The sequence below is a fragment of the Pelodiscus sinensis genome, chromosome 23 (assembly GCF_052426305.1).
Source record: "Pelodiscus sinensis isolate ZL-2025 chromosome 23, ASM5242630v1, whole genome shotgun sequence".
Lineage (NCBI taxonomy): Eukaryota > Metazoa > Chordata > Testudines > Trionychidae > Pelodiscus > Pelodiscus sinensis.
Window position 1 is genome coordinate 17,323,936 of NC_143074.1, and position 19,556 is coordinate 17,343,491.

A 19,556-nucleotide genomic window follows, 5' to 3' on the forward strand; every position below is an offset into this window, starting at 1 on the left:
CTTCTATTTCTCTTTTGTGGAAAAGCGTCCGTGGCCAATCTAGACGCGGTTTTCCGAAAAAAAAAAAGCCCCGATCGCCTTTTTCACCATCGGGGCTTTTTTGCGGAAAACAGTACTGTGCTGTCTACACTGGCCCTTTTGTGCAAAAGTCTTTCGGAAAAAGACTTTTGCCCAAACGGGAGCAGCATAGTTTTTGCGGAAAAGCACTGATGATTTTACATGAGATCGTCAGTGCTTTTCCGGAAATTCAAGCGGCCAGTGTAGACAGCTGGCAAGTTTTTCCGGAAAAGCAGATGATTTTCCGGAAAAACTGGCCAGTCTAGACACAGCCTTGGAGAACACAGATTAACACCTCCTACGGGTGGATGATGGCAGCATGACACTGCAAAACCCATAGACTCAAATGGGAACTTACCTGTATAAGAAGGGAAGCTCTTGCCCTGGGACTCTGGCTTCAGTCATGCAAGCCAAGCCTCAGAGGATCCTCAGAGGAACCCCGACTCCTCACTCAATCAGCCTTGAGTCACCATGGATTGGTAACTATGCACCATCTGCAGGACCTGTATGTGTGTGTGTCTGTATCTGGGTTTGTCTTTATAAAGCATATGCTAACTGCTTCTCTACTGTATTCTCTTGTGTATTGTCTTTTCCCCTGAAAAAGATCCCGTGTGCTTCTTCTAAGCATAACAGCTGCTAGCAGGACCCCGGGTTGCTTTTCCGGCTCTGTTACAACGCCGCAGGGCCTTTTCCTGAGATGGTTTAACCAGATGCAAAGGCAATCAACATCCAGAGCCTGGCAAGCAGCAGCCAGATTCACCACGTGAAATATCAGGCACCTGAACTCACCCCAGCTTGGGAGACCTTCTGCCAAAGGCAGCGTTTCAAAGAGTGCAGCCACATTGCTATCTGGTGGCAACAGGCTGGAACTGCAGGGGGTTCTCAGCGCTGCTAGGCTGCCACTGGCTGGCCCTGCATTCGAATTGGAGCCATCTCCGGAGACGGGCCCTGGCCTGAGCTGAAGGGAATGTGATGCAGCAAAGCCCAAGGGCAGCAGTCGGGTCAGCAGCTGTCCGCAGCGACGTGAGCATTTAGGATGCCAAGAGGAGGCCAAAGCAAAGGCCTCATTTTGAACATCCCACTAGCCCCTGAGCTGCAATGGAGTAGGGGGGGGGGGGGCAGAATTTGTGGGAATCTGTCTCTGAAGGCCAAAGTTTGGCCCGTGTGAAATGGGGAGGCCAGGTTTGTGCCACTCAGCTGTCCTGCAGAGATTCCCCCATCAGCAAGCACAACTGCTGCTCCTCCATGCTTGCCCCACACAGAAGAGCTCAGGGCTTCCTCAGCCCTTGGCATATGCTAGCCCTGCTGTGCTCCTGACGCCTCCCCTGAAATCTTCCCGCTAAGGTTGCCAGAAACCTTCACAAAAAATCCCAAACATGGCAGGGGAAAAAAAAAATTGGCTGAGCACAAAAACAACAATAACAGACAACAACGGGGAGCCAAAGTTGTTGAACAAAAAAAAAAAAATGTTGCTGCACCTTTAAATATCCCCATGCTCCTTGCTCCCCCCACCCTCACCAGATACGGCAGGGAAAGAATGTCCCCACCAGCCTTCCATCCGAGAGAAACAGAAAATACCAGACATTTTACACATCCGGTATTTTTGGGTTTTTTTTTTTTACCAGAGAGGGGCCAGAAATAATGAATCGTTCGGGCAAAAACTGGACACCTGGCAACCCTACTTCCTGCTGGGACACAGAGCCCCTCCTTCCACAGGGTGTGACACAAGTGCTGTGCTGAGTGGGTTGAGCTGGCAGTGGCGTGGTGACCGAACCCTTGGCCTACAAGCTCACAGATTGGGCTTCCAGCCGGGGACTCTCTTCACTACCTTGTCCCCTCCCACTGCTTGTCTATGGGGACAGGGACGGGCTCTCACTGTGCGTTTGTGTCTGATGATGCCCTGACCTCAGCTGGGATCTCTAGACCCTCTCGCCAAGCATCGCCTTGGTGAGCTGTGGCATATACGATCCCCTCGCCAGGGGCTTCCTCTGCGGTTGTACATTCCCAGACCAGGCTGTTTTTGCTGCATGAGCGTGGGAAACCATTACTGCATCTCTTCCCTTAAGCCTTTGGATGTGGCACCGAGTACCGCTTGGGGCACCGCTGGCTGAGTGCCGTCTGCGGCAGCCACCAGTGCCCAGATTCCACTGGGGCTGATAACTGTATCACACCCACTGTGTTCTGCATGTCTAGGCCAGCCACACGTTTGTTTATCTGGGTGCTCAGCCAGAGCAAGGCAGGCAGCAGACTTTGCATGGGCGCTGCCTTGGGTGGGCGGGCTGGGGACCCCGGAAACGATCCCTGGCCGTTGATTTTTACAGGTTTTGTTTGGAAAACTGTGAATGCAGCAGTGGCGTAGCTAGGACAAGAAAAGTGGCTTTCTGGTGGGTGGCCAGTGATGGGGGCAGGGGGAAGGGATGGAGGGTCCTGCGGGGGGCAAGAAGGATCAGATGTGCAGGAGGGAGCCGGTGCCCTGGAGAGAGGGGCAGAAAGGGGAGGGGGCAGGAGGGATTTGGTCCTCTGGGGGGCAGAAAGGGGATGGCATGTGAGTGATCTATGCCCTGGGGGGAAGGGGAAAGGGGCAAAAAGTGGGGGGGGGATGCAGGCAGGATCAGGTGCTTTGGTAAGCAGGGCAGGAGATTTGATCTTGTTACTGCTCTGCAGGCACCCAGGACACAGGCTGCAGGGTGCATGAATGGAGCCAAGAGGGGGCCCGCCAGGGCTTGCGCTCCATGCACCCCTCCACCCTCCTCCCTCATAGACTCATAGACTTTAAGGTCAGAAGGGACCATTATGATCATCTAGTCTGACCCCCTGCACAGTGCAGGCCACAGAATCTCGCCCACCCCTCTTAGAATAATCCTCTCACCTATGTCTCAGATATGGAAGCCTTCAAATACTTTGAAGGCCCCAACATGCAGAGAGTCCTTCAGCTGTGATCTGTGCCCAATGCTACAGAGGAAGGCGAAAAACCTCCAGGGCCTCTGCCAATCTACCCTGGAGGAAAATTCCTTCCTGACCCCAAATATGGCGATCAGCTAAACCCTGAGCATGTGGGCAAGACTCACCAGCCAGACACCCAGAAAGTTCCCTATGGCAACTCCTAGCAACTCCTATCATCCCTCCATTGACCTATTTCCAACTGATAATGAATGGTCAATTAGTTACCAAGATCATGTTATTTCATCCAACCATCCCCTTATCATAGAATCATAGAATCATAGAACTGGAAGAGACCTCAGAAGGTCGTCAAGTCCAGCCCCCCGCTCCCCGCTCTAGGCAGGACCAATCCCAACTAAATCAACCCAGCCAGGGCTTTGTCAAGCCGAGACTTAAACACCTCTAGGGATGGAGACTCCACTACTTCTGTAGGTAACCCATTCCAGTGCTTCATCACCCTCCAAGTGAAATAGTTTTTCCTAATATCCAACCTGGACCTGGACCTCTCCCACCACAACTTGAGACCATTGCTCCTTGTTCTGTCATCTGTCACTACTGAGAACAGCCTCTCTCCATCTCTCCATCCTCTTTGGAACCTCCCTTCAGGAAATTGAAGGCTGCTATCAAATCCCCCCTCACTCTTCACTTCTGCAGACTAAACAGACCCAAGTCCCTCAGCCTCTCCTCGTAGGTCATATGCTCCAGACCCTTAATCATTTTGGTTGCCCTCTGCTGAACCCTCTCCAATGCTTCCGCATCCTTTTTGTAGTGGGAAGCTCCCTCCTAACCTCAGCTTGTTGTCTGCCAGCCCAGCTGCATAGCCTCCTGCTGGCACTGCTGCCCCTATTTCCTGACCAGTGCTCACCCCCCCAGACCTGCCCCATGAGTCCCCAGATCCCCGCGGGGCTAGCCACCAGGCAGCAGCCTGTGGCACTGGCAGGAGAGCCAGGTGGCCAGTCTGATAGACACCCAGCTGGGGGGTTAGGAGTCCCAGCCTATGAATTTGGGGGGGGGGGCTCTGGCCTTCTCAGCCATGCCCCAGCTCATATGTTTGCTCTGTAAGCCCTTGGCAACAGCCAACTTCCCAGTGCTGAGCAAGGTGACAGTGCCGTGGAGGGTTTGGCCAGGCTGTGCCAATACCTGAGCAGTGCAGAGGATCAATCCAATTCATCATCTCAAACTCAAACTGTACCTTTGACTCTGTGCCTTGATTGAAGGCACTCCCAATAACTTCCTTAAATTAATGGAGATTGCCTATCTCCTAGAGCCGACCTTGAAAGGTCATTGAGTCCAGTCCTTGCCTTTGCCTTCCCAGCAGGACCAAGTACCATCCTTGACAAATTTTTGCTCCAAATGGCCTCCACAAGGATTGAACTCACAACCCTGGGTTTAGCAGGCTAGTGCTCAAACCACTGAGCTATCCCTCCCCACTTCCAGATCACCCCGGACCATGCTTGGAGGCTGGAGCTATGGCTCACGGGGCCTCTCAGCGATTATATCACTTATCACAGGCCGCTCTCACCTAACGGGCCTTGTCTGCTCTACACAGGCTCTCTGAGAACACTGTGGGTGTGTTAGGGAGCCCAGCTTCCTGCCTGGGATGATGCAAGAGACTAGCTCTGTGCTGTGCTCTGATAACCCATCTCCCATCCAGATCTTGGGGATGTTGCCGGAATCCATAACCTTGAGGTGAGGGGCCAAATGTTTGTACCGGAGGCCCAGGGTGTGCATGCAAAATAACTTGACTATGTGCTGGAATCTGGTGCATGTGCATGCCTATGGCTGTGTGCACAATCACCATGCCCATGAAAGCACACAAATGTGGGAGGTGCAGGCATCTCTCAGGGGCCTGTGTTTTAAAATAATGCAGCTCTTGATGTCCCCGTGAGAACCTGCTGAGAAGTGTTCACACTCAGCCGTGAGCCTGGGTGGAGGCTCAGGAGAGATTCCAATGCCTTAGCAGACACCCACAATTAGGTTTAGTTTCTACTGATGGTGCACATTCACACATGCCTCGGTGCACATAAAATTTATTCCGCACATGGATGGAAATGATTAGTGGGAACCTTGCCTTGGGTTCTTTGTTGTTACCAGCTTGGGTGCCAGGCTCCTGTTGGCAGAAGGGAGGCTGAATACACATACTGACTGTCTACTATAGGTGGGTCCAACACATTGCACCCTTCTGTCAACTAGAGACTTAGTTCATTGAAGGGTTGGAACAGAGGACTTGGATGTTGTTAGGACCCTGACTATAGTCCCAGCTATGCTATGGATGACCTTCCTGCTCTGTGCCTCAGTTTCCCAAGCTCTAAAATGTGGCAAATGAAATGGCTTTGTCTACCCACTTGGGTTGGGAGATGTCCTTTATCACTCCATTTTGTCAGCCTCAGATGAAAGGCGAATATTTACACATTTACCCACTGAAAGAGGCCCTTGAAGCTGAGGCTAGAAAGCCCATAGCTGGGGGGTTCTCTATGCAAATCCATGGGCTGAGGTGAGAAAGGCCCCCTCAGATGCAAGCCAACCCTGTGGTAGGAAGATAGCTTTGACTGGCGCTCCTGGGATCTACAAAGAGGGATGAGGTGGGTGTTAAGACCAAGCGGACACCTTGGCTTCAGGAAGAAGAGTTTCAGGTGGCAACACACCTGAGGAAAACTTCACCTGCCTGAGCTTAATTGAGAGGCTGAGGAAGTTTGCAGGGTAAGGAGCTGTGTGGAGTCGTGAGGCGGATGAGGTAAATGTTTACATCTCATTTCTTTTTTGGACTTGTGGTCTTGGATGGACTGTGTTTTCTTCAATGAACAGCTGAAGGGTCTGAGGTTTTCCTTTTGGCTGCCCCCAATCCACCTCTCCTCCAGGTCCCTTACAACCAGGGCACTGGGTTTAGTGCCTGCTCTGAATGCTGAGGAATGTAAGCTCTGTCTTATTTGGTGCTCGCCAGCACAGTGCCAGGGCTGTGCATGCTGCTTCATGGGGAGGTTAAGGAAACAGAGCCTACCTAATTCAGGGGTAATGCCTCTGAAATCAAACATGTAAAACTGGTGTAAGGAAGAAGGGTCTTGCCTCAGCAAGCCTGCAGAGATGTTGGCAAAGTAGACTGGGTGGGTCTGATGAGAGTTTTGTTTGCCTTACTTATAAGCTTGCTGCTATAGTCCCGGAATACCTTATAAACACGAGTGAATTTATTCCCTAGCACCTCTGCTAGCTGAGTGTTTCTGTTTTATAGGTGGGGGGAAACTGAGGCATCGACTAAGTGATTTGCCCAGGCTCACACGGGCAACCAGTGATTGATCCCAGGTAACCTGAGTGCATGTCTAATGATTTAACTGAAAGGATGGCTGAAGAAAACTAGGTTAATGGCCTCATTGAAGGCTGGGTTGGCCACCTTCAAAATAACTGAGAGGTGTATGAAGTGTGGGTCCCAGCGGGAGAGATTGTAGCAAGAGAGTAGATTTGATGGAGGAGAGAGGTTCTGTGACTTCCAGGCTGAGGTAAGCCATTCCCAGGGGCTGACTTGTATGTTATCAAAAGATGGGTCTGAGCGGTGGATTTTGGTTCTGGTTCTGAATGTAGCTGGAAGTGCCCTACTGTCCCTGAGGTGCCTGCCTCTTGTTTCCACTGGGAAGCAAGCTCTCCCTTTAAACCCTGTCTCTGTATCTTTGGGAGAATTGCTCCGCTCTGCCTGGAGTGTGTCTAATTCTCCCCCTTTCTCAGAACTCGGTCACTGCAAACCTGCCTGCCTCTTGCAAAGTGGCACGCAGAGCGGGTCTGACAACTTTACTGCCAATGTCCTAGGAGGCCCTTGCAGTTTTTCTAGAAGCTGCCTGACTGGGGGCGGTGTGGCAGAGTTCACAGCACACACATTCACTGGGAGCCGGAGACTTAGTGTGCATGTACCTAGTGTGGCTCACTGTCCCATGGAGTGGCACTTAGACCACTTACAGCGAGAAATAAGAACAAGTGAGATCTACAGCATAAGCTGAGAGCCAGCTGACTTTATAGCTCAAGCTGTAGAGGCTCCTACATTAAGCTCCATTGGTCCCAGGCTCAAATCCACCCTGTCGTGGTTCCATGTGCACAATTAGGCTTGTGCCTCAGTGAAAATGGAGCTGTTTTTACTTTCACTCTAGCTTTTGAATTTTGGCCTGGTTGGATGAAGAATAATTCTGGCATCCGCACCTGCCCCGAGTCCCTTTTTTTTTTTTTTTTTTTTTTGTAAGCCACATAAAAGGGTTCACCCCAGGAAAAACCGTGGCCTGCACAAAGGTCCCTCCCAGGGAAACACTGAGTTTCCTGGGCGCACTATGGCAAAAGAGGTCATTTCACACTCTCCCCAGGATAAGCGAACTTCCTCCCAGGAACTTGACACAGGCCTCGGGCCTTAAAAGCATTTCTTGGAGGGTGCCTGTGTCTGAGGCCTGGGGCCTGAGGGGCTGGTGTGTTCCTGAGTGGGAATGTGTCAGTGAGCAGAGCATGGAAGTTCTTAACAATGCATGCCGACTGGACAGCACCCCCTCTTCAATAGGGAATGCTCTTCTGGGCCTGCGGTCTCAGGTCCTGTTTGACTTATGTTGGAAATTAGGGGCTAGCTGCAAACCAGTCTACTCGAGGAAAGTTACATTTTGTTCTTGAACTTGTGGTGCTCAAGGGAAATTCACCTTCAGGGGTACGTGTGAGGTCCCCAGACCTCAGGACAAATCTCGAAGGAACCGAGTTCTTGGAAGAATCTCTTGTTCTTCTTCCCTGTACAATCAGGGCCTGGCTTCTTTAGGTGACTCTACTACCCCGCTCCTCCCATCTGTGGTTTTGCTTCCCTCCCCCCATTAACCTGGCGTGAGTCTTTTTTTCAGACGGGAAATGAGGAAAAACATCCCATCTGCTCTCTGTCTATGCGACAGGTGGCCGACCAATGATTGAGGCATGGTCCAGAGGCAGTGCCTGTGCTCGCTGGCTCTCTCTGTTGCCAAGCAGCAGAGGGCAGGGCGGGAGGAGGATGAGGGACGAACTGATGGGATTCCAGTCCTGAATGCTTCAGCTGGGCACCAGCGTCCCCCCTGGATCTTGAATCTTCCCCACATTCTGGTAGGGCTTTGGCCATGCAGAAATTCATGGCTATATTTGGGACCCAGCTCTTTATGAATCTCTCCCTCTCTGGCTTGCCTTTCCACACCTTGGTCCTGGCACACCGATGGCTCCTGTAGCCCTGGTCTTGTCATGTGCAGAACCCATTGCTGTGTGCTGGGGTCTATCCTCTTGCCACACTGCCACCAAGTCTCTGTAAATCCACATTCCTGTCTTCTACCACTGCTTCTGTCTAGGGACTTACCTAGCTTCCATTGGCATAGGAACCGAACACTATCCATGGAGCCATCACTTGCCATCCCCCAGCCCTTCTCTTGTAGCATGGGACCCTCCATGACTGGTGTAGTACATTGATGCACACGGCTTCAGGTTGTGTCCTGAATGGAAGGGGGGGGGGGGGAAGCGTGTGGTCAGTGTCCCAGGCTGAGATCTCCAGCTGAAGGGACTGTAGGCCTTCTTCCATCCCATGCTTTTCAGCACATTGGGTTACCCACATCCTCCAGGCTTTTTATCAGCGGCCACGTAACCTAAGTCCTCCCATGTCAAATGATTTTTTCCTGTGTCACTGGATAATCGTACGCTTCCAAGTCATCCTACATCTATCCATTTTTCTCATTGGGTTTTCTGGCTTCCAGCTGAGAGCCATAATCGGTAGTTGGTTCTGATTCATTCATAACACATGACTTAGCCATTGATGTCTTTTCTTATAAACTATTGGGATATGTAAAATTTAATAGGGATCTGAAATGGTTCTACATTCGTGGTTAAGGGATTAGCCACAGCATTACCCTTTAAACATGCTTTTTCCTTTTTGTTTGGGAAGATAGATTAGGAGTCCGGTCAAAACCGGTATTATCCTTTCTGATGTATAAACATGTTCTTGTAGCCTAGGAAACCAAATAAATATGGAATCGCTTTACTTTGTTGTGTCTTTTGCTTATCTTCATTGGCTCTGTATAAAATATCTTCAGGGTTAATTTTTTGTCTAATTTCTGTAACCTGTTGACTTAGAAAGTTTGTAGTGTAAAAAAGTGTAAATTTAATTAGAAATTTTGTAAATAGTAATTAGGAGCAGGTATAATTGTATTAATTTGTTAATGTTCATTTTATGGGAATTAATATTTACTAAATAAGGTTTTAAGAAAAGTAATAATCGTGCGAATTAGCATACTAAAATAAGTGAAAGAGTATAACTGGTGCTGATTTGTTGCCGCTTGGACGTTGTGTTGAATATCCAAGGTAAACATGCTTGGGCAATAAAGACTTATCTGCTCCTGGGTCGTCTGTTTCTTCTCTAACAAACTATTTGCAACAGAGACCTTGCTTTAGCATTTTTATGACCTCTTTGTTCATCTTCCTTCCCTCATAAGCTTACTCTTAAAGTTCTCCGCAAGCATCTAACTTTTGAGCATGTCTTCTTAAGTGTCCAGGTTTCACTGTCATTGGTTGATGATGGTGGAGTTGACACCAGTTCCAGACCCATGCCTGGACCAGAAAAGAGGAGAGTTGGTCAACAGAGCAGCTTCCCTTCACCACAAAAACCTCTTGGGCTACAGAAATGACTCTCACTACCATGAGCTGAAAGAAGGGTGGGCCCCAACTTGTCAAAGGGGAGTGTTAGAAGGAACCGTGCAGATGGCTGAAATTCTTCATGTGGGAAGTTCTTCCCACCAAAAACCAGGTTTCATTTAAACCAGTTTTCCTCCCAGTGTCAATGCTGCTAAACTTTAGTTTCACGGGAAATTTTGAATGAAACCAAACTTATTTCCTGCGAGATTGCCTCCGCACTCTCTGTTCTCTTGAGTCTTCTGCTGACCTGTCTCCCTGAAGTCTCGGCTTATCACAGACCGCAAGCCCTTTGTTTCAGAGTTCCCACCTGGAGCTGCAAGATACCCCCTAAAAGGAACTGAGGAGGCCATCTCCTGTATTTGCCAGGGGGGCTGTTTACAGCCATGGAGTCTTGGTACCTGCAAAAACTAAGAATGATTTAACCTTTTAGCCAGCAACACCATAACTGCCAACCCCCCCTATATATATATATATATATATATATATATATATATATATATATATAAAAATGAAATTAATTAAATCAACACAGGTAACTCCCATGTGCATCTCACAACACAGTCTCTATCTGGCTTTGATATTCAGATAACCTGGATTTATCAATAGCTGTTGAGCAAGCACTGCAGGATGCTGCTGGCACAAGGCGTTTGCCAACGCTAGGAAGGGATGTTCCAACTTGCTGGCTTTCTGGAGACGGAGTAACAAAATGAGCACGCACACATGTCTTCTGGTCTGGCTCCAGGGGGAAGGAGGTGGGATGCAGAATTGGATTTTTGACACCCTTGAATCTCTTGAGTTTAGATTGAGGGTTGGGTTTGGGGCCCATCTCTAATTTCTGCTCTTATCTGGTTTGCTGCTCTTGCGTTTCTACTGTTGCCTGATAAGAGTCTCCCTGGCGGGCAGCACATGCTGGAAGAATCCCTGGAATGACAATGTGAACACGAGTGCAGTAAACAGAACCGGTTATTTATTACAGGAAGGAGGCAGCTCCTCCTCCTGACTTCAAAACAATTTTGCCTTCTCTGCTGACTGGAAACACACCCTCCACCCTCAGTTTCTTGAGAGCGGGGTCCTTTCTCCCCCCCCCCCCCCCCTGCTCTGAAAGAAACACACACTCCCTCATGGGTGTCTGGCTTGGCAACACACCCAGGCCAGCCAGCACACAACTGTGCCACAATACTGTCCTGCAGGGGTCTCCAACCTTTTTAACCACACAATCACTTTTTCAATGTAAGATCTACCTCGAACCCAAATACCCCTGCCCCACTTCCTTCCTGCCCCTTCTTCGGGGCCCTGCCCCTCCTCCACCCCTTCTCTGAGGCCTCACCCTGCTCACTCCATCCTCCCTTCCTTCCCCCCCCCCCCATACTCCCTCATTTGCACCAGGCTGCAGTAAGAGGTTGGGGTGCAGGCTCTGGTCTTGGGCCAATGGGTTTGGAGTGTGGGAGGAGCTCGGGGCTTGGTCCAGGAGGGGGTTCAGGGTGCAAGCTCTGGGAAGGAGTTTGGGTGCAGGGCGACTCGCATCTGGGGCAGGAGGTTGGGTGTAGGAGGAGGTTCAGGGCTGGGATAGGAGTTCAGGAAGCAGGCTCTGGCTGGGCACTGTTTAACTGAGACAGCTTCTGGGTGGTACAGCAGTGGGGTTAAGGCAGCTTACTCCTGTCCTGGCCCTGCACCACTCCTGAAAGCAGCTGGCATGTTCAGCAGTGGCTCCATAGCGCCATGTCCTACCCCTCATCTACAGGCACTGAGTTCACAGCTTCTACTGGCCACGGTTCCCCATTACTGATCAATGGGAGCTGCAGGAGTAGTGTCTGTAGGCAAGGACAGCATGTGGAGATCCCTCCCTCCACCCTGCCTTTCTCAGGGGCTTCAGGGACATGCCAGCCACTTCCAGGAGCAGCAATTACCATGGGGATAATGACTCCAGCCACGACAGGTTAGGCATTTTAGAACTCACTCCTCAAAGAATTAAATGAAAGTGTAAGAAAGAAATGAAAAGGATGAAATGCACAGACCAGTCAAAAAACCAAAATGGACACACTTTGCAAACAGTAAAAGGAGCAACAACAACCCCCCACGTATCTGTTGGGTCAGGAGATGAGAGTGAAGGAGTGTGTGTGTGTGTGTGTGTGTGAGAGAGAGAATCTCATGCGCGCGCACACAGAGTGTGTGAGTGATGGAAATTTCCATGCTAAGCTTCCTCCATCCCCTTCTCTCTGTGTGGACATCAGGTACAGAAGTGGGGGAAGAAGGGACACCCTGACATCAACACCCCCCTCTTCTCCCTCCCATACCATTGCACAGCAACTAGGAGGCCCTCAGGGGGGCAGATCCAAGGTGGGCCGATCCAAGGCAGGAGTAGGGGGAGGGGCAACTGACGTGCTAGTGCTTGATAGCTTCCTGGCCAAACCAGTCAAGATCACCTGTCAGAGGCTCCAAGATCTACCGGTAGCTCCCAATCGACTGGTTAGTGTCCACTGCTGTACTGCGTTTGCACCAAGCTTTGTGTCTGCCAGCTGGGGAGCAGAACAAGGGAAGTTCAGCAAGATTGCCCAGTGACTGGGTGCAAAGCATCCCCACTTGGCAGCTTGGGTCACTCACTGTGACATCCTTTTGCTCCAGGCCTCTTGAGGGAACCGATTCCTGTGGGGAAGTCAGGAGCGCAGGAGGCTCGGAGAAGCTGTGTTGGGACTGGGCCAAGGATGTCTGGGCTCCAAGGGGAAGGTAAGTGGCTTTGCCTTTAGATCTGGCTTGCAAACATCTGAGAGAGACGGTTAGCTCAGTATTGGCAAATCTGGTTTAAGTCTTAGCCGGGGAGCATCTAGATATTCTGGGTGGGACAGGACATGCAGGATATGACTTTGTCCCCCCCCCCCCCTCAGTGCTCACCTCTTGAGCATTACTGCTTAACTTGTGTTAATTAATTCACTGAGAAGATGGGGTGCAATAAAGAGCAGTTAAATAAGCTTGCGTAGTTGTGCCTCGTGTTTCATTTAAAGAACAGCAAAACCTGTGATGTTCGAGTCAAAACTCAGCCTTTCTCAAGTGATTAATATAACCAAATGTCCTGTAAATTTAAATTTGAGAGCAGTCACTTGTTGATTTGGGCAGAGGTAAAAGTAACTTAAGTTTCTTACAGGTTCTGTTGTACCACCCTCCCTTCAAGTCAAGGGTAGGGTTGCCAGATGGTTGAAACAAAAATACTGAACACCACTCCCTCCCACCCCCTCCAAAAAAAACCACTGAGGAAATATTGTTGAAGGGAAAATAAAGAGCGGGGGAACCAAAGTTGTTGAGGAAAAAAAAGGACTCCAAGACTTATTGAGCAAAAAACAAAACAAAAAAATTAAAATTAAATAGCATTAAAACAGCATGTCCCCTTTAAGAGTGAGTGCAGGGATAGGAACAGGGGAGAAGTTGTGCACTAAGACCCAGGGGAGTCATTGCTTCCCCTTTGGTCTTTTTGCTGGTAGCCATGCAGAACCAGGTAAGCATGGGGTCTGGGATCGGGGAGGCTGAGGGTGTTGGGGCCTGTGGGTGGGAGTGGAAGCCAGGCACTGAGTGTTTGTAGGGTTGCCAGGTGCCCGGCATTTTTGCCTCCTGGCTGGGGAAAAAAAATCAGAAAATAGCGGCCATCTTAGGTGTCCAGTATCTTCTGATTTTTTTTTTTTAACCAGACAGGAAGTGAAAATACTGAACTGTCCAGGTGAATAATGGACACCTGGCAACCCTAGTCAAGGGGTTGGGGAGTACGGTATGACAGTACCTTTAAAAAATTTAAGTGTGTGTACATGCAGAGATGGGAGTGTTACTGTGCAGAGGGCCAGTGTTAATGAGGCCAATTCAATCAGGGTGGAAGTGGCCTACTTCCAAGACATGGTAAAAAGGTGAGGGTACAAAAAGAGGGAAAGTGATTTTTTTTGCTGTGAGCTAGCCACTCCCAGTCCCTGCTCAGACCCAGTCTGAGAGTGTCAAGTTTGCATCTGAATTCCAGCTCTGCCGGTTCAAGCTGCACTCTGTTTTTTGAAGTTATTTTACTCAAGTCTGGCAACTTCCAGGTCTGTTATTGAGAGTCCAGAGAACCTGAAGTGCTCTCTGACTCATTTTTGAATGTTACTGTTCTTGACGTCTGATTTGTGTCCATTTCTTCTTTTGCATGGAGATCGTCCGGTTTGGCCAACGTACATGGCAGAGAGGCATTGCTCTCACATGAGGGCATATATCACATTAGTAGATTGTAGATACACGTTGTGTGGCTATGTCTCGGTCAAACTGAAGTTTCCATTTCATGTATATGATAAAGTGGGTTCCAGCCCACAAAAGCTGATGCCCAAATAAAACTGTTAGTCTCTAAGTACATCTACACTGAAATTATTCCAAAATAACATAGTCCGTGTCTACACAGCAGGCAGGCAGTTCAAAATAGTGTCAAAACGCTGTCAGGCTAGAGGACTTCTTACTCCGACTGCTGTAATCCTCATTGTACGAGAAATAAGGGAAATCGGAGGAGGAGTGCTCTGTTTCGAAATAAGTGCTGTGTAGACGCTCTGTATATGAAATAAGATACGCAATTAACTCAAATTGATCTGTGTCAAGCCCTGCAGTGTAGCAACCCTAAGTTGCTACAGTGATTTTTTTTTTTTTTTTTTTTTCTGAATCGCAGCTACTCCTCTGAAATTTGTTTCTGTAGGGTTTCTTAACACTCTTGCCTGCCCGTCATTCAAGGCCAAGTGAGGCAGATGTATTTTCAGTTTGGTCAATCATGGTGTGGCAGGGGAGAGTGTGTTTTTGTGCACAAACACACACAGGCTGTACATTGCCTTCTCCTTTGTGAGTAGTTTTGTTTCTGGATCTCTCCTCCAAAGTCATTAGATTCTTGCTGCTGCCTCTCTCCTGTCCCTTTCCTTCTCGCCCCGGACTCCCTCCTTTTTACCACATCATGGAAGTGTTTAACCATCAGTCGTGTGTGAATGGATTAGGGTTAATCCCCTTGATTTAAGGCTGCTGAAAAACAGCCTTCGTGAACCATAGTGGCACTCCTCCACTTTGAAAAGCTTTGCAAACATGAAGGAGTCACCCTGGCAGATAAGGAATAATTTGGATCTTGGAACAGAATGTGAATCCTCTGGTTTCCTGTCCTGTCATCAGGCATGCTAGGCTAAGGCTGCCCACCCTGTTACTTCAGTCCTGTCCTTGTTGTGTTCCAGTGACTTCAATGGAAAGCTGGCTAATGGAGGATGGATTGGGCCTCTTGCATGCTTCTCCCATCTGGCTGATGGTATTTTTATTTTCTTGCTTCCAGTAGTAGAAGACCAAAACCTGCCACCTGAGAAGGAGCCATCTGAGGAAAGCGATAGCTACTACATGAACCTACCAGCATCCCTGAATCGTCAGCCTAGGCATCCAGTGGAGACGGAATCCAGAGGAAGCCAAGCTTCCTCAGCATCCTCTGAGCCTGTTTCGCTGCGGCCGGAAGACTCTGACTTCTTGTCGTCTGTCAGACTTGCAGGCATCCTGTGCCTTGTTTTCATCCTTGTCTCTCTCTTCCTGATTTACGGCAACACCGGCCGAGGGCCCTTGAGTCACTGCAGGGCCCTCGGCTGTAATGGAGTTTGTTTACTGGACAAAAGACTCAGCCCATTTTGTCGTCTTTTCCCAAGCCAGCTGGAAACAACATGGCGTGCTCTCCAGAGCAGCGTGAACGGCCTGCGTTGGGCTGACCATCCTGAGGGGTTTGGAGTCTCTTTGGTGGCTGTTGGGCTGGGGGATGCGAGGAATACGCTCGTTTGCCTCTCAAGATGGACCCTCTCCCTGCTGGCCACAGGAAAAGGTCTGCCTCATTCAGTGAGAGTCCAGGTACAAGACTACAAGAGGATTCCACCTCCTTGGGGAGAGCACCCGAAGACTGGGCTGTATCTCTCTGTTATTTATGAGAGGGAGAAGTTTGCACCTTATGGCACGGTGGTGACCATACAGCGCTCGTTCGATGGAAGCCCTTTTGCCACTGAGACTACCCTCGCCCTCCTGACAAACACCAGAGGCCAGGCTGGGGAAAATTCCCTGCACAACTTGACGTCCCGTCTGGTGTCCGACATTTTAAGTGGCATCTATCACAGTGGCAGGGTACCGGACACGTTGTGGGTCTCGGCGAGGAGCCTACCAGTGCTCGCCATAAGGCCTGAACCGTATCTGGAAGGAGGTATGGTTTGCTGAAGATAGACAATCTACTGGATATGCCTAGAGAAGCTAGTGTCATTGGGGCTGGCTAACAAGAATCGGAGGGGTAGCCGTGTTAATTTGAATCCGCATAAACAACGAGGAATCCATTGGCACCTTGTAGACTAACATTTATTGGAACATAAGCTTTTGTGGGCAAAGACCCACTTTGTCAGATGCATGACAAGTCTATAAGGTGTCACAGGACTTGTCGATATTGGGCCTGACTGTATCTCTCATGCCTAAGAGACTCTTTTAAAAACGGGGCTCCCATTCAGTGTTCCAGGTAAGCTGAGTGCCTGGGTAGTCACCCAGGAGAGATTCGCATGCTGCCCAGCTGATAGGCAGAGTGCCCACAGCTGACCACAGCCAGCAGCCTATGTTTCTATTGGTGGTGCATATCTGCACATGGCTTGGTGCACAACAAAATTTATTCTACACATACATGGAAAAACTTAGAGGGAACACTGCTCTCGTTTAGCTACCTGAGCATGCTAATACTAGCATGGGCCTGCCTGTGAAAGGTACAGCAGGTCACAAGATAGAGTGGCTTAACAAGCTTGTGTGAAGCTTGGCAGTGTCACCGCTTCCTCGGTTAGAATTCAAACCTGGACAACCAGTGGTCTCCAGAAGCCTCTTTCCATGGCTGGTGCCTTTGCTCAGGACTCTGCTAGCAGACTGGGGTCATGTGCAAACTTCAGAGAGGGGTGGGCGAATACAGGAAAAAATGGTCCCACCGGTAAAATGGTGGCCTCGGACGTCATGGTGTGTGTGAGTGGAACTTTTATACCTGGTTTCGAGAGGATGCCAATGAGGCAGGGAAATGTCTGGGGGAGTCAGACCTGTGACTGCTCCATCTGACAAGATTCCGCTCCACTGCCTTTGAAATGTGCCAGGAGAACAAGTGATGCTGATGAACAGGGTGGGCCGGTTCCATAGCAGCTGCAAATCTGTGACGTGCCTTCGAAGTCCATAGAGCTATATCCATAAGCATCAGTTGAGGGACTGGTCCTGTGATTGTACAGAATTCCTAGGGTCTTTCTGCCTCTTGAAGGAGGGAGGGACAGAAATCTTCAGGGGGTATCTTGCTGGGTGGCTAATGCTGCTTTGTGAGGGAGAGGGGCTGTGACAAGGGGATGTGCGATAAAATTCTTTTCTAAGCAATGCCTCTGCTTCTCCTTTTCAGAGGCTTTTCCTCTCCCCTTAGGGTGCATCTACAATGCATCCGTACCTCGAAATCAAGTGCTATTCCAACAAGACCTTAACCCTCGTGGAATGAGGGTTACAGGGACACCAGAATAGTGCGCCCATTATTTTGAGAGAGAATTTGAAATAATGGGTGTGGCTAGAGACGTGGAATAGCTATTTCAGGATCCTTCCAGGATCTTGAAATAGTGCCTCTGTCTAGCCGTAGCCTTAGACTCTACTTTTGGGGGGACCACACACCCACAGAAAAATTAGTCGGAGGCCATGCACAAGGGAGAAGCCCCCCCAAAAATTCCCCAAAACCAAAAACACCCCAAACCCCTCATTGTGGCAGCTCCTGACTGAGAAGGAGAGAGACATTCTCCTCATTTCCCTCGCACACCAGAACCTTGGGGGTGTGTGTGGTGGTGGTGGGGGGGGGGGCGGTGGCAGACTACTAGATTTTTGTGTGCTCCAGCCCTGTGGGGTATGGCTGGGAGGCTAGAGCAACAGTGTGGGCTCTCCAATGCTGGGGAGGGAGCCCTGAGCCTTGGGGACTGGATCCAGGCAAGCCAGGGGCCACATTCGGCCCCTGAGCTTTAGGTTCCCCACCCCTGCTCTACACAGTATTGGCTGTGTCTACACTGGTGCGATCTTACGCCAAAGCAGACGCTCTTGCGCAAAAACTTGTTGCCTGTCTATATTGGCCGTGTATTCTTGTGCAGGTAAACTGACGTTCTACTGCATAAAATCAGGGCTTCTTGCGCAAAAACTATGATGCTCCCGCTCAGGAATAAGCCCTCTTGCACAACTGTTCTTGCGCAAGAGGCCAGTGTAGACAGGCAACATGAATTTCTTGCGCAAGAAAGCTCTATGGTTAAAATGGCTATCAGAGCTTTCTTGCACAATAGAGCGTTTACACTGGCATGGATGCTCTTGCGCAAAAGCACATGCCAGTGTAGATGCTCTCTTATAGAAGAGTTTTTGCACAAGAACTCTTCCGCAAAAGAGTTCTTGCACAAGAAGTTGCCAGTGTAGACGTAGCCTATAAGTCTTGCTAAGCATAAGTATGTCTGATCCCTTGATGGTTGTAGCGGTCTGGATTCACCGGTGGCATCCTGACAGGTCTCCTGCTCCGTCTACAATGATAACTCTGGTCTACAATTTTTTAGAAGTCATCTGCTTCAGAGATAAAATGTGCTATTTATTATGTATTTTGATGTGCTGAATTCAAATATGATAATTAAAACAACTGATCGGCTGCTGTTTCCAAGATATTTAAGTTTTTACACTTTACGTCTATGTATATTGTGTAGATAGTAGAGTTTTAATCATAAATCTAGGTCTTTTCGTGTGTTTATGGTTGCTTTACATGATGATATTTCACTTGTCCTGTTTATGTAACACTTTAAAAATCAGCAAAAGGGTTATATAAATAAAATTTATTATGAAACAAAAGGTCCCTGACAAGGTCATTCAGTGCACCTTGTGTTATGAAGTGTGGTTCAGAGGAGGAGGATGGGAGAAAATGTGGGTTCTGTGACATTGATGGTTCAGGACCAGAAGTTTCATCCTCTTCCTCGTCTGACTCAAGTGAGAATGATTCTGGTTTATCAGGAACCGGCAGTCCTTCTCCGTGGGGTACTGGGCGTATAGCTGATGGAATGTTTGGATAATGCACAGTCCACTTTTTCTTCTTTGACACACCTTTCCCAACTGGAGGCACCATGCAGAAGTAACAATTGCTGGTATGATCTGTTGGCTCTCTCCAAATCATTGGCACTGCAAAAGGCATAGATTTCCTTTTCCTGTTCAACCACTAGCAAAGATTTGTTGCACAAGTGTTGCAGCATATGTGTGGGGCCCACCTCTTGTCCTGGTCTCCAATTTTGCAGCCAAAATAAAGGTGATAGGCTTTCTTAACCATAGTGGTTATACTGCGCTTTTGTGATGTAAAAGTCACTTCACCACAAACATAGCAGAAGTTATCTGCACTGTTCACACAAGTACGAGGCATCTCTGCTCACTTTGGCTAAACAGAAATGTGTCCCTTTGCAAAATCAAACACTGACAAATAAGAGAGCACAACACTGTATGATTTCTAGAGCTGATACAGGGCAATTTGTTCAGCAGAGTGATGTAAGCTTCGTTATGATTGCATCATCCATGACTTCTAGGAATAACATCATGCAATTCATATCATGTATCATGCAATACCAGCTTCAGACTGCATCATTCATTGTTTTGCCTAAAAAGCAAGTACTGTCCAAACCCAGTCATAGATTTATTCATAGATCCAGTCACAGATGTATTTTAGTCATTTCTGGTTTAAATTGAGATCCCTTCCCTTTATAACTCACTTATCCTCCGCCATTCGCAAATCAAGGGTCGTATATACTGATCCAATAGCATATCTTGAAAACTAGAGCCAATCAACAATTTTAAGCACAATTTTCGTTCTCGGTGACCCAGAATTAGTAAAGTTTGACTACATTTATTTCAGAAGC

General features: G+C 48.9%; 1 protein-coding gene across 4 annotated transcripts; it reads left to right on the forward strand.

Annotated features, from left to right (window-relative positions):
* The first annotated feature begins 5,050 nt into the window (after positions 1-5,050).
* Positions 5,051-18,522, forward strand: LOC102444294 (uncharacterized). Of its 4 annotated transcripts, none has more exons than XM_006123745.5 (3): positions 5,051-5,731; positions 12,271-12,372; positions 14,954-18,522. In XM_006123745.5, the coding sequence occupies exons 2-3, from the start codon at positions 12,351-12,353 to the stop codon at positions 15,859-15,861; spliced, it is 930 nt and encodes a 309-aa protein (XP_006123807.3). In that variant the 5' UTR covers positions 5,051-5,731; positions 12,271-12,350; the 3' UTR covers positions 15,862-18,522. The 4 variants fall into 4 exon arrangements, with proteins under 4 accessions (XP_006123807.3, XP_006123806.3, XP_075761774.2 ...); XM_006123744.5 differs by having other exon boundaries at positions 5,367-5,731; positions 14,951-18,521; XM_075905659.2 differs by lacking the exon at positions 5,051-5,731 and adding an exon at positions 5,786-6,294 and having other exon boundaries at positions 14,951-18,521.
* Positions 18,523-19,556: the final 1,034 nt, after the last annotated feature.

Excerpts from the sequence above, each read along its gene's own strand:
- LOC102444294 (XM_006123744.5), top strand. The coding sequence starts at position 12,351 with ATGTCTGGGCTCCAAGGGGAAG. Across the intron at positions 12,373-14,950 it reads GTCTGGGCTCCAAGGGGAAG|TAGTAGAAGACCAAAACCTG; the intron begins GTAAGTGGCTTT and ends TCTTGCTTCCAG.